This window comes from Corythoichthys intestinalis, chromosome 1 (genome assembly GCF_030265065.1).
Source record: "Corythoichthys intestinalis isolate RoL2023-P3 chromosome 1, ASM3026506v1, whole genome shotgun sequence".
NCBI classification, from domain to species: Eukaryota; Metazoa; Chordata; class Actinopteri; order Syngnathiformes; family Syngnathidae; genus Corythoichthys; species Corythoichthys intestinalis.
This window is the reverse complement of record NC_080395.1, coordinates 42510657-42528801: the sequence shown is the minus strand read 5'-3', so window position 1 is coordinate 42528801 and position 18145 is coordinate 42510657. Positions and strand designations below refer to the sequence as shown.

The 18145-nt window shown below is 40.2% G+C and overlaps 1 protein-coding gene across 3 annotated transcripts; it reads left to right on the top strand.

Moving 5' to 3' along the window:
- On the top strand, window positions 1-17417 carry cmtr2 (cap methyltransferase 2). Of its 3 annotated transcripts, XM_057832791.1 has the most exons (4): window positions 7-65; window positions 4584-5648; window positions 5739-5852; window positions 15260-17417. In XM_057832791.1, exons 1-4 carry the CDS (start codon window positions 33-35, stop codon window positions 16304-16306), a joined length of 2259 nt encoding a protein of 752 aa, XP_057688774.1. In that variant the 5' UTR covers window positions 7-32; the 3' UTR covers window positions 16307-17417. The 3 variants fall into 3 exon arrangements, with proteins under 3 accessions (XP_057688767.1, XP_057688774.1, XP_057688758.1); XM_057832784.1 differs by having other exon boundaries at window positions 1-56; window positions 4584-5852; XM_057832775.1 differs by having other exon boundaries at window positions 4584-5852.
- Window positions 17418-18145: the final 728 nt, after the last annotated feature.

Sequence of the window (18145 nt, the reverse complement as noted above, 5' to 3'; positions counted from 1 at the left end):
CGCAATGATGAAACGAGTGATCACGTGGCTATATGTCTTCCGGGTCTGTACTGCGGGTGAGTACGGTAAGTTTTTGACTGCTGTTACGGCTGTTTACATCAATACATATTGTGTTTGTTGGGGAAAAAAGCTTTGTACTGAAAACATTTATTTGTATTAAACTAATAGGATGTCGATAATCTGTTGTTTGGCTTTTTAAATAAGCCGCGTTTTTAGGCGCTGTCTCTGGTTAGTTTGTCTACCGAAATCGTCCCTGGTTTAAAATGTTTACGATAAATGTATGGCAGCATTTGTTGTAGAAATTGGTCGGTACAAATAAGTCAAAGATAACATTAGCAGATAGCTTTTGAATCCTACTGACGAAAGAATAGAGGAAAACATTTCTAGGTTATATTCTCTCAGTCAATAATACAAAAAAGCCTGTATGAGTTTATGTCTTATGGGAAGAAAAAAAATATATGCTCGTGATAATTTTGAATATGTAGGAATCCCTTTTACATTACATTTTGACTCAGGACAACTAGAATTTACAGAAACGTCTGTGTTTAGTGGATATACTGTACCTAAAATTGACCTGACCTTTGCAATGCCATAGTTGTAAATGTGAGGTTGAATGGGGCCACGTCCAGTTGTAAATAACTTATCAGCATCCGCTGCAGTTTGCCGTTTTCCTGAGGGCACCACATTGCATTAAACTGCCATAGTAATTCGGCCAGTCATGCATGCTATGGAAATGACGTGTTTCGTTTCCTTGAAAAATGAACTACTGGCTGCGAATCCCACGGTTGCATTCCTTGCAAACAGGTGAAGAATTTGACACAAGCAATTACCAGTGGTGGGAAGTAACAAAGAACAAAATCTTAACTGTTCAACATTTATTTAGATATTTGTAGTCCCAACTTTTGATTGTTTGATTTGTCTGAATACTTCTTTTATTCACTACAGTTGAAAAACAGTACCTGTATTTTGTACTTCATTCTTTATCAGCATTTATGTATGACAAAAAACTTAAATATTCTCATTCTTTATAAACATAATTCCTAAAGGTAGTTGGGCATATATTCTACACTACTCATTACCAAAAGATAGGACATCAATTTCCACAACACCATAAATGAGGACCCTCAAGTACTCTACCATCAACAATACACTTTTTTAAATAAAAATATAGTGATTCTAGAATACATTATTCATCGTAACATATTTTACCTAAGTTATACCCTGTGGTGATGATATGTGTAAGAGAGTAGTAAAAACTTTAACAGCTAAACTGAATGAAAATAAGCAAATTCAAAAACAGTTATAGAACTTTTTTGCAAACAGCAAGGGAAAAAAACCCCACCATTTAACAGGTCCATATATAAAAAAGAACATGTTTAAAGCAACGCGACACTGATGTGACGCAATAATTAAAAAAAATGAATTGCTCAAAAAGTGTTTTACAGTGTTTACATTACTGTATTTGCGAAAGACTAGAGTCCATAAGCTACTGCGAAGTGTAATGTGTTTTAAGCGAATAACGCTTGCACGCTAACACAACAACAACTGAATAAAACTCATCATTTCCCTCACCATTTCCCTCTTATTATCGGTTATCGTTGACAACTGAAATGACCTATCTGTGGTAGTGGAACTTAAAGGGATCCAAGGATAGAAAGACTTGTAGTTCTTAAAAGATCTTTTGTTATTAATATGGTAGATTATCCGATTATGAGTTAAAATAATGTGATATGAAAACCCCTATTGATGTTTTCGTTTTTATACAATTTGTAAAATTAGTTTAACAAGTAGGTCGACATTGTTATTGACGTCGCAGTGCGGTGACGTCACGTGGTTTCGCTGCTAGGCTTCCAGAGTATGACTCTTGCGACATTAACATGTCATCTGTTCAACCCTTTCAATTTGAACCCGAGAGTAACATTAATGAGCATGATAGCACTGTCGATATTTCACAAAACGAGCAGCAAAAGGAAAATAAACCGGAAAGATGGGATGAGAAGAGACGAGAGTTGGAAAAAAACGGTGTTCTGCCAAAATGTGCTACACTGGCGAAACATTTACAAAGGCGAATTTGACACCCAAAGTAGTACCGTGCGCTTTCGGCTTGTTTTGTATAGATGCATAGAGACAGAACACAATAAAGATGCCTTAAGATATTAAATGTAGCAAAATCAAATGTGGGTGGTTTAAATACGTTACGTAACTAATCTCCTTTAAAGCTACCATAAGGAAACACAATGCTTAAAATAGGCATGTACCGGTATGAGATTTTGACGGTACGATAACCGTGAGCAAAAATACCGCGGTTTCACGGTATCACGGTATTGCAATTATAGCTCCCAAAAATTTTGAGATGTATGGGTTAAAAAAAAAAAAAAAAAACTTTTCCATTGAACAGGATTTTTTTTTCAGACCATAGTTGCAAATTGGAACATGAATATATTGTTAAAATAAATAAATTATCAATAAAAAAATATTTGAAATAAAATTAAAATAAATATAACTTATAGACTATACTCACAGCCACAGCTCAAGTTGCACAAGATTACAGCAAGAACAAAATAATTTCTATAAAGTAAAAACACTTCTGAATAAAATTTTTTAAAAATTATACTGCATTACTTTTTTTTGAGGGTGGAAAAGCTTAAGTGAAGTTTCGCCATTTTCAGCCACTGTGTCAACTCTAGTCTACATGATGTCATGCCTTTGTGTTAAAAAGAACAAGGAATTCATAAGTTAGGTAAAATGTATAAGTTAGTTAAAATGTCAATATTGTTGTGGAAAGGTTTCACCTAACAAAAAAAAAAAAAAAAAACACATTGGGAGTGAGACCTCACCTTGATCCAGCGAACGTGGATTTGTGCTTAGGGCAAGATCATCGTTCACAATTAGCGATCTTTGATGCTATCACTTTTTCCCCTTCATTCAAGCGAATCAAGCTTGTTTTCTCACTCTGTGGCTGTAACACTCAACGAAGTTGCTCACCCAGCTGAGCCTAGGCTAACATTCATCTTTGTAAGCTTTTACTTAGTTTGTATATTGAATTTGAAAGGAAAATGTGTGTTTTGTTTTTGGCGAACTTTTTCCATGGTGCTAATCTGTGGAAGCTACTCACATGGAAAAATCTAATTGTACAACATTTTAAATGTATTAATTTTGTATATTAAACTTACCACGATTTGAGAGCTCAATAAATTGAAAAACAGTACGCCTTATGTTTGGAGTAATTGTTTTTGGGTTAGCTGGCTGTGTAGCCGATAGCATCACTCTCACACACAGCAACAAACGGGAGGGGGTGAGCGCTGCTGCGCCAAGCCGCTTCTGGCTGCATTTTTGACACAAGAAAAATAGCGAATACCGTCCTACGGTCTGTCGAAAAATTTTAGTGGTTTTGAAACCGCAACGTTTTCACACCACGGTAAACCGTGAAACCGGTAACCGGCACATGCCTAGCTTAAAAGCATCGAAGGGAAACACATGCAAAAATTATTTTGAGGCAATGAAAAGGTAATAAAAGGCTCAATAAAAACACAAATAGTAAGTAAGTGCCGCTTTTAACCGGATGTGCCCGTGTCTTGGACTTCTCGGCGGGTAGAAGGAATTGCAGTAACCCGGTAGTGTTCTTCCAGTGACAGTGACAAACTACTTCATCACTCCGAGCGTCCATTGCAACATGGCGCCCTCCGTAGGTCAAAACATGTACTAAATATTATAGATTTGTAAATCACTGGCAATATTTTATGTGTTTCTCATAATATATTTTAAAAGGGAAAAATTGTGGCTTATCAGAGCCTACAAGTCTTTAAGTCTGAGGTTCCCTTTAAAGATTGATAGCATTGCATATGTACAAGTAAAATATCACTTCCCAATGTAAGTGTTTCAGATTTCTTACATGTCGCTGTTCTCAATGCATCTAGAGCAATGGTTCTTTACCTGGGTTCGATCGAACCCTAGGGGTTCGGTGAGTAAGTCTAAGGGGTTCAGTGAAAGTAAAGAAACGCAGAGCCCTATTTTTCACTCTGATTAAATCTTGGCAAGTGGCTTTTTAGACCAGGTTTTGGACTGGTTTGCTCCCAATTTACAGGCTTAATCCATTTCTTTAACTTCTAGTCCTCAATCTGATGGGAGGATGAACTGGTTTGTTCAGTGGAAGGTTGAGTCGCACTTAGTATGAGGGAATACAACAGCTTGCTATGTTGGATATATTGGTTTTGAATTAAAAAAAACAAAACAAAACTTTATTATCTAATTCCGGAGGTTTTGGTGAATCCACATTTGAAACTAGTGGGGTTCGGTACCTTTAGAGTTAAGGAACATAGGGTGGAACATTGGAGTGTGTTGCGTTTAAGTGCAACTCCAAAAAGAAGGACAAATGAGTATCCTGCTTGAGGTTACGTGGGTTTCAAGATGAGGCATTTAATGAGGGACTGTCCTACATAAATGTGGAAGTATGGCCACCATACCCAAAGACAAGTTTAGTTTCGGGTCATATTTTATTGATACAAAAACTTTTCCCTTTATTATGTTCACTCATTGTATTTGTGTATCATTTTGATTTTAATGAATACATTGTTTTATTACAGAATGAGGCGAGTAGAATGATCTCCAGCAATGGCACTAGGAAGAAAGTCTGCAGGCGGCAGCAGCAGCAAGTAGCATACATGGCACCCTGTGATGCCGACACACTGACTGAGATTGAAAGACTATTTAGTAAATTTAGAACCTATGTCAAACCATCCAATGAGGAGTGGTGCAGCCCTAATGCAAATGTCGCCCTCAGACAACACGAAAAAGTAAAAAATGTCCGCCTCCAGGCCCTGAAGGTGTCTCTCAACGCTGTGAAGAACCAACTCAGTGACAAAAACATCGAAGTGTGGCATCAGCACACCAATTCCACTAACCGGGCCGGGAAAGTCATCGCCACGGTGCGCTCTGCCGCCAACGTGGAAATCTGCACTCAGGCATGGTGCAAGTTCTACGAGATCCTGGGAACGTTCAGTCTTCTTCCTGAAGAGGCACTCCTCTCTGGGGAGCTTAACACGGTTCACCTGTGCGAAGCGCCCGGGGCTTTTATCAGCGCGCTGAACCACTACGTCAAAACCAGCGAGCGCACGCGCTACTGCGACTGGAGCTGGGCGGCCAACACACTCAACCCGTACAATGAGGCCAACGCTGGGGCCATCGCGGATGATCGCTTAATCGCCAATACTCTGCCTTGGTGGTTTTTTGGGTCAGACAACACCGGTGACATCATGCTCCAAAAGCACCTGCTGGAGCTGCAGACATTTGTGGCCAACATGCGGAGAGTGGATGTAGTGACGGCAGACGGAAGTTTCGACTGTCAGGAGAACCCCGACGAGCAGGAGGCACTGGTGGCACCTCTGCATTACTGCGAGGTGACTGCCGCTCTGCTGCTCCTGAGCCCCGGCGGCTCCTTCGTACTCAAAATGTTCACGCTGTACGAACACTCCTCTGTCTGTTTACTCTACCTGCTCAACTGCTGCTTCCGCTCCGTCAGCGTCTTCAAACCTGCCACCAGCAAGGCCGGGAATTCCGAGGTTTACATCGTTTGCCTCGACTACGACCGCAAGGAGGCCGAGAGGCCTCTCCTCTCCAAACTAATTCGGAATTACGGACCACATCTGGCGGCAAGAGAGACACTTTTCCCAGAATCCTCAATCCCGCAGTCATTTCTCACACAGCATGAAGAAATGTGCATGTACTTTCACACTCTGCAGGTGGAGACAATCACTGAAAACTTGAGGTTGTTTAAAGGAATGACTGATGAACAGAGGGAGAGACTCGACTACATCAGGGATTGTACGGCTCAGGAGTACCTGCGACGTTTCCAGGTAGGAAGTCACATTATTTTACTCGATATCGGAGATAAGTACCAAATAAAGATTTTAGAATAAGATGACTCTAAAAGTAAAAAGTTCTGCAAATAAATGTTTAAATGAACGGATGTGTCCATAAAAAATGGTGATCAAAAATCTGGCCTGATCATATCATTTTCAGAAGATTGGAATTGTAACAGACCGGATTTTTAACCCCTTCATACCTAAGCATGCTGCTGAAGGACATGAAACGTTTGCGTCTCTAAACCAATTAATACACCGAATTTAGGTTCTATTGCCACTTCTGGGAGATGATTGGATGAAACCTAACCCATTGAAATCCAATCATGAGGTTTGGCACGCCCTCTTTGCCAGTTTTGGCTCTTTGAAAATAGCTGACCAAACGCAACTTCAAAAAGGATCACGTTAAGTGCTCATTTCTCATTAAAAACACATTAACATTAAAAATAACCAATAAAAGCAAGAAATATCCCCAACCCCAAAAGATAGCACTTTGTTCTGGTGTTTGAGTAGAGTGAAAATCAGCACAGATTTATTTTTTTTGCCCTGCAGAAAGTGTGGATCTGAAGGGTTAAAATGTATTAGTTTATTTACTAACTCATTGATGTGGATGCGTGATGTGGGCTGGTAGTGATCGATAAATCCCTAACAGTGAAAAATAATAACTCAATGCCAGCCTTCTCCGTTGAAATGGATTTGATGTTTCTACATTGGTATGAAAAAGTATCTCAACATTTTGGAATGTCTCACATTTTTGCTTAAAGTGCCTGTGACACGAAAAAGCATGTTTATTTCATAATACACGCGGTATTTTATGCTCCTGAATGATATGGACCGCTTGGATGTGTGTGGAAGCGATCGCTATATTTATTTACTTTTTTGAATCCCGCGCCAGGAAAATGAGTGACTTCTGGCTTCGGTCTTGCATTGAGGAGGAGGGCGCTGTGACGTGTACGGTAGAAGACGTCCTCTTCACTATACAGCATACTGTTGTGTATGGGGACGAATGATTCAGCTGATTTTGCGGATTAATACGTTTATTTTTCGCATCACGCCAGCCAAACGGCTGCAGAAAAATCATTCTGTATGAGGGAGCGGCGTATGCGCCTTTTTGGAGTTTCAAAAGGTTCCTATTCACCGTGGATATTTACTGTGGGACCATTGGACTTACGAGGAAGTGAGTAAACATCTTGTTTTGTATTATGTCAAATACGAATACAGCGATTACAAAGTAAACACTACAAACTTCCTTTAAATGAAGGACTACTTACGTTTGATCATTGATAGGCATGTAAAAAGCTGTCCTAATGGTCATTAGCAGCAGCCCGTTAGCTGCACAACAACTCCAGCCACCCTCCTCCGGGGAACGAACTGTAAATTGCTCTCCGCCGGGCGGTTTGCCGATCTGCGACGACAATAGACAACCGGGTCGTCATGTCAAATAATCCAGGATAGTTATGTGTGATTTTCCGCTTTGAAGACTTTGAAACATCACTCGGTTCGGGTTAGCATGTCGGCTAGCTGTCACGCCTTCTGGTTTGTTTACATTCTCCGAAGCCGGGGAAGGGAAATGACATATGTCCGATTTAGGTGTCATAAAATATAGTTAGGGAGGTGCGACAGTAAAGGTGAAGTCGACAGTTTTGACCATTATGGAGTAATTTTGCCATGTCGCCCTGAATAAATACATTTTTATTATTTCATATTCCATTCAGCACAAGACTGTTATTTGTCATGACCATGCCATTTATTTAGCAATTGGGGAAAATACTTGGATAAAAAGAATATCCTGTAAAAATATTGACGTAAAGAGACAGAAACAATGACATTTTGCCGCTCTCTTCTTCGCCTTTTCCTCATTGTGAATAGTTCCCCCTCGACGGGCTGACTGGTCATTCTCAAGCCATTTATATAGCTATTGGGGAAAAATACTTGGATAAAAAGAATATCCTGTAAAAATATTGAAGTAAAGAGACAGAAACAATGACATTTTGCTGCTCTCTTCGTCGCGTTTTCCTCGTTCTGAATAGTTCTCCCTCGACGGGCTGACTGGTCCTTCTCAAGCCATTTATATTGCTATTGGGGAAAAATACTTGGATAAAAAGAATATCCTGTAAAAATATTGGAGTAGAGAGACTGAAACAATGACATTTGGCGGCTTTCTTCGTCGCGTTTTCCTCGTTCTGAATAATTCCCCCTCAATGGGCTGAATAGTAAAATCGATGAGCCCAGTCTACCGCTGACGTCATCCACCTGTTGGGGAAGCTAACGCCCTATAATGGTAGGCGTGGCTAACTGGCAGATTAAAAGGCTCATTTCTCGTCATCTGTGCTTTGCTAAATTGTTGTATATAGTCGAATCGTCTCAAAATATGATTCTAATTCACATAATAATGCCATTTAAGACTTTTTTTCTCGTGTCGTAATTAAGATCGCTATCAAATGTGATCTGATCCTTGTCTAAATCACACAGATGAATAAACAGTGTCTGCTTTAACTAAAACCACCCAAACATTTTTAGGTTTTCATATTTAAATGAGGATAGCATGCAAACAATGTCAGAAGGGGGAAAAATAAGTAAGTGAACCCTCTGCCTAAGGAGACTTAAAGAGTAATTGAAACCAATTTTTACCAAACATTTTAAGTCAGGTGTGTGCCCAATCACTGATGAATGACTTAAAGCTGCCCTGCCCACTATAAAACACACACCTGGTAAGAATTGTCTTGATGAGAAGCATTGTCTGATGTGCATCATGGCTGGGTCAAAAGAGCTGTCTTAAGACCCGCGATCAAGGATTGTTGATTTGTATAAAGCTGGAAAGGATACAAAACCATTTCTAAAAGTCTGGATGTTCATCAATTGAAAGTCAGAGAAGTTGTCTACAAATGGAGAGAGTTTGGCACTGTTGCTTCTTTCCCAAGGAATGGCCGTCCACAAAATATTAAATGTAATGGCTCACTTACTGATTTTTCCCCTTCTGTCATTGTTTGCCTACTATCCTTATGAAAATATGATAACCTGTAAATGTTTAGGTGGTTTTAGTTAAAGCTGACACTGTTTTTCCATCTGTGTGATTTTGACAAAGATCAGATCACATTTGATGGTGATTTTATGCAGAAATGTGAGAAATTCCAAAAGGTTCAGATACTTTTTCATACCACTGTAACTCAATGCTATTGATTTACAATAAAAGGAATTGTGACCCCTCGCCCCTTTGTTGAACAACTGCTGTACCAAAATGCTTTAATGTTTATAATTTTGGGATAGCTTTGTTCAAATTGGGGCCCAAAATGTTTTTGTCTCCCCTGTTTAATACATTTCCCAGGTATCGTGTCAGAATTGTGAAACTCAGTATCCCTAATCCTAAAAATCAGACCATTTAGACTCTGACTGTCATGCAAAAATGTGTGATCTAGGCATCCCTCATATTAACTGTTGTTCAGATAACTATAGCCTAAACAACACTGTATAACAGCATGTGTAAGTCAAAGACCAAGCCAAACTATTAAAAAATAAATAAATAAATAAAAATTAAAAAAAAAAAAAAAGATGACTTCTAGTCCAGAATACTGTCTACTAAGGGTGTAAGGGTACATGTATTTGTATTGAACCGTTTCGGTACGAGGTGCTCGGTTCGGAACGGAATCGTACCGAACGAGTTTCTGACGTAATGTAACCCTTACGTTTCGAGGCTGTGAGTCGATCGGGTTACAGTTTCTCTGTGTAGATTAAATTTACTCCGTCTTCTCTACTATAATGAGGACCAACACGGACAGTACAGTGGGGCAAATAAGTATTTAGTCAACCACTAATTGTACAAGTTCTCCCACTTGAAAATATTAGAGAGGCCTGTAATTGTCAACATGGGTAAACCTCAACCATGAGAGACAGAATGTGGGAAAAAAAACACCAGGAAATCACATTGTTTGATTTTTAAAGAATTTATTTGCAAATCATGGTGGAAAATAAGTATTTGGTCAATACCAAAAGTTCATCTCAATACTTTATGTACCTTTTGTTGGGAATAACGGAGGCCAAATGTTTTCTGTAACTCTTTACAGCTTTTAACACACTGTTGCAGGTATTTTGGCCCATTCCTCCATGCAGATCTCCTCTAGAGCAGGGATGTTTTGGGGCTGTCATTGAGCAACACGGACTTGCCCTTGCTGATGGAAGGAGATTTTCACTCAAAATCTCTCGATACATGGCCGCATTCATTCTTTCCTTTACACAGATCAGCATGATGTTTCCACCCCCATGCTTCACAGTGGGTATGGTGTTCTTCGGATGCAATTGCGTATTCTTTCTCCTCCAAACACGAGAACCTGTATTTCTACCAAGAAGATCTACTGTATTTTGGTTTCATCTGACCATAACACATTCTCCCAGTCCTCTTCTGGATCATTCAAATGCTCTCTAGCAAACCACAGACGGTCCAGGACGTGTACTGGCTTCAGCAGGGGGACATGTCTGGCAGTTCAGGATTTGAGTCCCTGGTGGCGCATTGTGTTACTGATAGAAGCCTTTGTTACTGTGGTCCCAGCTCTCTGTAGGTCATTCATTAGGTCCCCCCGTGTGGTTCTGGGATTTTTGCTCACCGTTCTTGTTATCATTTTGATGCCACGGGGTGAGAACTTGCATGGAGCCTCAGATCGAGGGAGATTATCAGTGGTCTTGTATGTCTTCCATTTTCTAATAATTGCTCCCATAGTTGATTTCTTTACACCAAGTGTTTTACCTATTGCAGATTCAGTCTTCCCAGCCTGGTGCAGGTCTACAATTTTGTCTCTGGTGTCCTTCGAAAGCTCTTTGGTCTTGGCTGTAGTGAAGTTTGGAGTGTGACTGACTGAAGTTGTGGACAGGTGTCTTGTATACCGATAATGACTTAAAACAGGTGCCATTAATACAGGTAACGAGTGGAGCCTCGTTAGACCTCGTTAGAAGAAGTTAGACCTCTTTGACAGCCAGAAATCTTGCTTGTTTGTAGGTGACCAAATACTTGTTTTCCACTCTAATTTGTAAATAAATTCTTTAAACATCAAACAATGTGATTTTCTGTTTTTTTTCCCACATTGTCTCTCATGGTGGAGGTTTACCCATGTTGACAATTACCGGCCTCTCTAATCTTTTCAAGTAGGAGAACTTGCACAATTGGTGGTTGACTAAATACTTATTTGCCCCACTGTATATAACCCAGAGACGTCAATGGTGCGACAACGTGGCTGCCGCGAGAACGCAGTGAAATGTGGGTGTTAAAGTCAATCAGCCAATGCACACCAGTTGCAGTGCGGCCCAGAAGCGGCTCAACGCGACGCACGCGAAAAGAATGGTAGAGTTAATTATTTGACGCAAGACGCGGCCCTCCTGCATCAATAGTACTAGCTAGGATCGGGCAGACCGGAAGTCACTCGTGTAAAAATACGGTGGATCCGGTCGAGTTTCAAACTAATATGCAATCGTAACCCACTTTTTGAGATTTGAGATTTGAGATTGGGGCACATTGTTGATTTACTGCTGCCTTCTCTACTATAATAATAACCAACATGGCCCAGTGTTCAATACAAAACCCTCTTACCAAAACAAAATAAGTAGGAACTAATATTCACATAGGAACTAAAGTTATACAAAATAAAATATACAATATAAATGAATACTACATCACATTTGTAAAATATAAACACATAATAAAATAATAGCCCATTTAAAGAGTATGTAGCGGCAAAGAGGGTGTGACACATCAATAGAACCGTTATGTGCCAAGATAACAAATATTGATAAAGTTAACAAAAAAAATCAATCACATTAATGAGCAATTATCGAAAATAGATCGAAAATGACGAACATTTCCGAAAGTGTTCCGGAAACAGCCAAATGGGGCGGAGACGTCACACGACAAGTGATTGACAGTCGAGGCGGAGCCAGGTGCCATTGTTTTTTAACGACGAGAGAGTAGCGTTGGGGTTTGTTTGACCAAAACATCACAAAAATGGTTCAAAACTGCTGTGCTATGTGGTGTACAAATAGTTATTTATCGGAATATAGTATCCATGAGTTCCTGAACGCGAAAAAAAAAGCTGGACTACACAGACAATGGGTAAAGTTCGTCCATGCAAAGAGGGCTAATTTTCTAGACACAGCCTCCGGCACGCTTTTCTGTGGTGCGCATTTTCCACCTGAAAGCTTCTCGAACTATGGACAAGAGAAATCGGGTTTTGCTAAAAGATTGCTGCTCAAAGGAGATGCGGTGCCGACCATACAGGTGCAGCCACCTAAATGTCCCGAGATATCAAGAAAGAGGACGATGACTGGTAAAGGAGGCTAAAGCTAAGCAAAGGAGGGGAGCAGCCAAGCTCGAAATGGCCAGAGTGAGTACTCTTTTATAATAAAAAAAATGTCACGCATTGGCTACAGGACTGGACAAATGTATAAATTATCGTTCGTAAAATATATAGAACAAATCCTCTGATCCCATTCATATTTGTGTCTGTTGGCTGAGCAAAAAGACATGATAGCGCAATAAATGATAATTATTCTATACATTCCTTTATTTTGCAGTCACGGTGTATCAGCTTCACAAAAAGAAATGCAAAACAAATCATTGGTGTTTCCCACACGATCTGCTGCCGATGTTTCATCAGTGTCATTGCTCCCCTCAATGACCGTTTCATTATGCTGCATTGGCGTTCGTTTGGGCTCAAATTGGTAACCTAAAACACCGATTAAAGCTTCGTAACTCTCCTTGTCACCATTAGGTGAACATTCGTTACGTCCTTCTACGTCGGATTCGTCGCTGAAACTAGAAACGAAATTGTCTGCCATCATCGCCGCCATTCAGTATTAAAGCACTGAGCCTTTTTCTTGTTGAAGAAACACCCCTCACTGTCAATTCTGAATTCTCTTTTATTGACAACGAGGGGTGTTTCTTCATGAGGGAACCTGGAATATGTGCAGGACGAACACAATGCATCAGCATAAACAGCTCAAAACACCCCTAATTCTCCACTCACTAGAAGGAATTATATTGATGCAGACAGGCGCTGCCCCCCTAGTGGCCGGTGGCACACTCTTCACTTGTCGTGACGTCACGCACACAATCTGCCAGATCTCGGGCGCCGGTCGTTTTAGCTTGACAATCGAGCCAAATTTCTCTCATTTTCTTGTGTGTAATTACACGAAGTGGCATGATATGAATACAAAAGGCATGCGTTTATGGATAAATGAGGGAATATTAAAGATTTCCCAGGGCACTACATACCCTTTAAATAAAATATATTGAAATGAGCTAAAACACCTGTTATTAAATAATAATAATACACAGATCCTGCTTACACAATTTATTAATTTCTGTGTGGCACTTTAACTTGAGAAAATCCACCAATAAAGCTTTTGAAAACCGTTCATAAGAAGAAAAAAAAAAGATTCATTGAGGCATTTAATTTGTAAAATACATGTTAAAATCTTTGTCATTGGGATTGCTTTTCTCTTTAGCACAGGATTTCTTTTTTCATCTTTCTTTCAGAAAGAAAGCTGACCAATACGCGGGGTCTGAAAGGCAAATTATTGTAGGATAATTATCTTTAAATACCCGCTACTTTTTGAGCAGAATTCTAGCTTTGTATAGGCTAATGTTCCTATTGTTGAAAGCACAAAACTGTGTAATAAACAACTAGTACATTTATATTTTGCATTTTGTTTTCTTACGGTACCGAAAATGAGCCGAACCGTGACCTCAAAACCGGGGTACGTACCGAACCGAGATTTTTTTGTACCGTTACACCCCTACTGTCTACGGTAATTGTAATGGGGTAATCCTAGCTACAAACCTCAGCTAAATTATTGTGGTGACCACAAAACCTAATATTGTATTGTTAGATCAATATCAAAAGTAAAATATTATTTGGAATTCATTTGCTTTTTATCATGTTAAAAAGCAAAAATGTGTTGAATTTAACATGGACCAAATTTGATTGATTGCGGTCTGGAATTTGGGCTCAACTTAGAGCTGGGCGGTAAACCGAAAATTTACCGTCACCGAAATTCTTCACGATGACCGACGTAATTTTGACCATGTCGGTAAATTCGGTAAATTAATAAAACATGGAAATAGTCTTTTCATCCCGCTTTGACTCTGTGTTGTTCGTCTATGTTCATTCCCCTTTAAGAAACCAGTCAATGTACTTACGTAGGGAGTCACGTGATCATCAGGAAGCCAATCAAACAGAATCCCGGTAAGCTAACGCTAGCAGCTAACGCTACAAGTAAAACGTGATGGAGTGTGGCTTAAGGGAGGTTCGCCAAACTTTCACCCGACATTTAGTAGACTCTTGGTGGCATCCAGACGGGCTTTCACCCGCTCTCCTCCCTTGTTCTCACGAATTCCGGAGATGGTGCTTTCAGTGCTTTCTACTGGTAGCCAGGCAACAGGCTAATGCTAGCGGCCGCTAGCGGCTAACGTTAGCGCGCTACAAATGAACGTGATGGAGTCGGATAGCGGCTCTAATCTTGTCAAAACGGCTGAATTTAATGAGTGGATTGGGCACGGACTGCATCTAGCAATTACTATGTCGCGTTGTTTTGTATCTTACTGTGTGTGATTTCTCTGATAGCTTTTGTGATGGTAAAGCATATAGCACAATCCAACGGTGAAACTCATAATATGACAGAGAAATGGCCCCAGCTATTTTTCTGTATGTGCTTAATTCTGTCATTATTGCTATCATAAAATCTTAAGTGTTTCATTTGCAGAAGATCAATATAGCTTTAATGTGTGTCTGTCTGTTTGGGGGTTCATGTATGCGTGCATTTATTAAAAAATGCACTGGGGGGAAAAAAAACCCCTGAAACCATAAAGTAAACATTTGTATTGAATAATTATGTTACAGCAGCCATTAACAATAAATTGTCTTTTTGAAGTGTACTGTTCAAGCTGCAAGTCATTTGTGTTACAATGACATGTTTGCACAGGCATATTGATTTTGACAATGTACATTGTTCAAGCCATACACGCTGTTATAAATGCTCATACTTCAATTCTTATTGTTTACAATACATTTTTATAAACTTAATGTTTAGACTGCATGTACAATTGTTGAATATATCAAATTGAATGCTGGTGACTAAATCAACAAGAAACTGTTAATCTGTATTTCATGCATTGATTCAGATTTTCATATTATATAACAGTCCGCTTGGGCGACTTTATCGTCATTTATCGTTATCGAGGTAAATCTGCTCAATTTATCGTGATACGTGTTTAAGGCCATATCGCCCACCCCTAGCTCAACTCACAAAAAATGAAGACATGAATTTCCGATACTTCTCTACTTGCAGTCTTTAAAAGCACATATGTTAGCATGATTCAGGTGTCAGGGTTCACTCTAGCCAAACATCTCTGTACTCAGGTTACATTCCTCCCTCGGAGTCGATGGATTTCTCGTAACGCCGTCAGCCCCGCCTGTTCCCGTGTCTCGGCGGGCCAGCCCGCGGGACCCAAGAAGCAAGCGGCGGGATCCTTCAACGAGCGCAGGGAATTGCAGAGCCTGAGCTGGAAGGAACGTGTGGAGAGGGGTCACTATGCCGACTTGATAAAACGGCATCGTTGCGAGACTGATGGGACCGGCAGCGTGCTGCAAGGACCTCTGTCAAGCTGTCATGTGGATTCCTGGTATGTTATTGTTGGGGCAGCGATACCTGAGGTTAGAAACTCTCCATTCTGCTCAGGGATCTTGTTAAACTATGTGACAGAAACACAGGCAGCATTAGCCGAGAAAGACTTATCTCAAGTGCTTCCGTGTGACTCCTGCCACGTGAGTAGCGCCGCCTCCATTTTGTCAGACGTGGTAGCGCTTTGCATTGATCATAACGGGACAAAGGGGAAAAAGCACTGTATGGTGTTAGGTAGTCGCACAGAGTGGGCTATCCCCACGCTGCAAATTGAAGAGCTACTTCTCACGTTTCCTTCGGAGACGTCATATCCTCAAGGAGGTCTAAGTACGATGTACGACGCGGCGCCGGCGTACCAGCATCGACTCGTCAGCTGCGTCGCGTCCTCCCTACGGAATTTGATCTCTGGGGATGCGCTGTTACTGCCCGTGCCGGCCGCGCTTACTCGTGTCTCAGCGGCTATCGTACTTTGCTTGCACGCTTGTTTTCGCTCAATGGAGTTCAGGTGCCCGCCACCTTCAGGCGGCTTTGGGGCGTTGCTGGTATGCGCTGGCTTTTGCCCCCAAGCTGCGGCCAGAATCCTTCCAGCCCTGGCAGAAGTCCACAACTGTATTGGTGAACTGTTAAAAGAAGAGGACGCATGTAAATTTCACTCAGTTTGTGACAGGCAGGTGCTTCAATTCGTGCCCATGGAGGAATTGCTCAATGGAGGATTGACTGACTTCTTGCGGACCATGAACTCGGAAATCATGCGACACACGTTGCATGTGCTCATGCAGGTGTAGAGAAAGCAAGACAATGACAGCTCACACTTTAATAAGCATTGTTTCATTTTTATTTGGAGTTTGTTTTTTAATTAAGCATTTATATTGATTTGCATTTTTTTAAAAGAATTTTTGGGGTTGCGTTTGCTATAGTGATGCTACGTTCCCAATTGGTTTATTTCATTTTACACAATCCTTGACAGCAGCAATAACTGCAATAATGATTGTGAAGTGACATTGTGCCATCATTTTTAATTGGTAATTCTGTACCCACATTTTACAAAATGTACCTACAGTTTACTAATCTTTATTTACAGATTACAAAACCATAGGTACAGATTACCCTTGAAAATGATTTTTCTCTACCCTTGCACCAGGTGGGCTCTCTAGAGACACAGTAAGATAAAACAATAACCATATTGCTTTGTTGTAATTACATGTTCAGAGATAAATGTGCAAAGACTGACTAATTACAGTGCTGTATGTACAGTATTACCCAGCAGTGGTTTGAAACTGTATTCAACTGATTTGCACAATTTGTTTCCAGATTTAATCCCCCCCGGGTGTGTGGCTAAAATGACGGCTCGTGTCATAAACGGGTGTACAGTATGGCTCCTTTCCTGTCCAGTAGTTGTACCTCATTTTCAAAATACTTTTTCCAAACAGATAATTATTAAAATACTTTTGTTAAGTATATCTGTGTTAAAAAGCATTTATTGTAACTGCATTGTCACCTTGACCCTTTTATACAAACCAACGCATTTTGCCATACAAGCATTTGTCATGAGTCGATACGAAAAGAGGCTTTTTAATTTTTCAAAGGGTGCACCTTGTAGTTTCCCAAGTTTTGCTTTCATTAAGTTTTGTTTTATTTATGTTTTCCAAGAGCTTCTCCATGTCCCAAAAAAATAAACGTGACATCCATACATCAAATCCCTTGCTCTCAGTAGAACTCATGCTTAGCTGTATTCACTAGGGGTTTTTAGGGGAGATTTAAACAAACAAAAAAAAAGCCCATTGCTGAGCCTCCTGTCAGTCACAGATGGTTAGTGAGGCACTAAGGCCTTCCCTGGAGGGCCTGTTGTCTTCAGTAATGCATTATTTTGTCCCAGGATGTGCTTATTAGGGCCCGAGCACTAAGCGTGCGAAGGCCCTATTGTTTTGCAAAGGATTATTATTATTATTATTATTATTATTATTATTATTCTTCTTTTTTCAGGGCAAATGAAAATGGCCAATTTGGAGGCCTGAACATGCACGAAAAGTCACCAAAATTTGCACAAACGTGCGGCTTTGCGTAAATTTCGATAATCTTGTGTTGTTTTGAAAAAATGTCAAAAAATGGCTCAGTGGCGCCCCCTTGACCCTTAAAATTTTCAAAAAGGCCTCTCCTCTCAGGTTTTCAACGTAGAGCAATGAAATTTGGGGAGTAGATACCTTATGCCTAACTGTTCAAAAAAGCCTCTTGCACCCATATTCCAAATCCAACAGGAAATCGGATATTTTGGATCAAATGTGAAATTTTTATCGGTTCACAGTTTGAGTTTACATTTGGAGGCCTGAACATGCACGAAAACTCACCAAAATTTGCACATACATGCAAATTTGCGTAAATTTTGATAATCTACAAAAAAATTTAACAAAATGGCTCAGTGGCGCCCCCTTGAAATTTTCAAAAAGGCCTTTCCTATTAGGTTTTTTCAACGTAGAACGATGAAATTTGGCAAGTCGATACATTGTGCAAAACTGCTCCAAAAAGTCTCTTGCACCCATATTCCAAACCCAACAGGAAGCCGGAAATTTTGGATCAAATGTGAAATTTTATCGATTTACATTTGAGACCTTGTCGCTGAAGAAAAT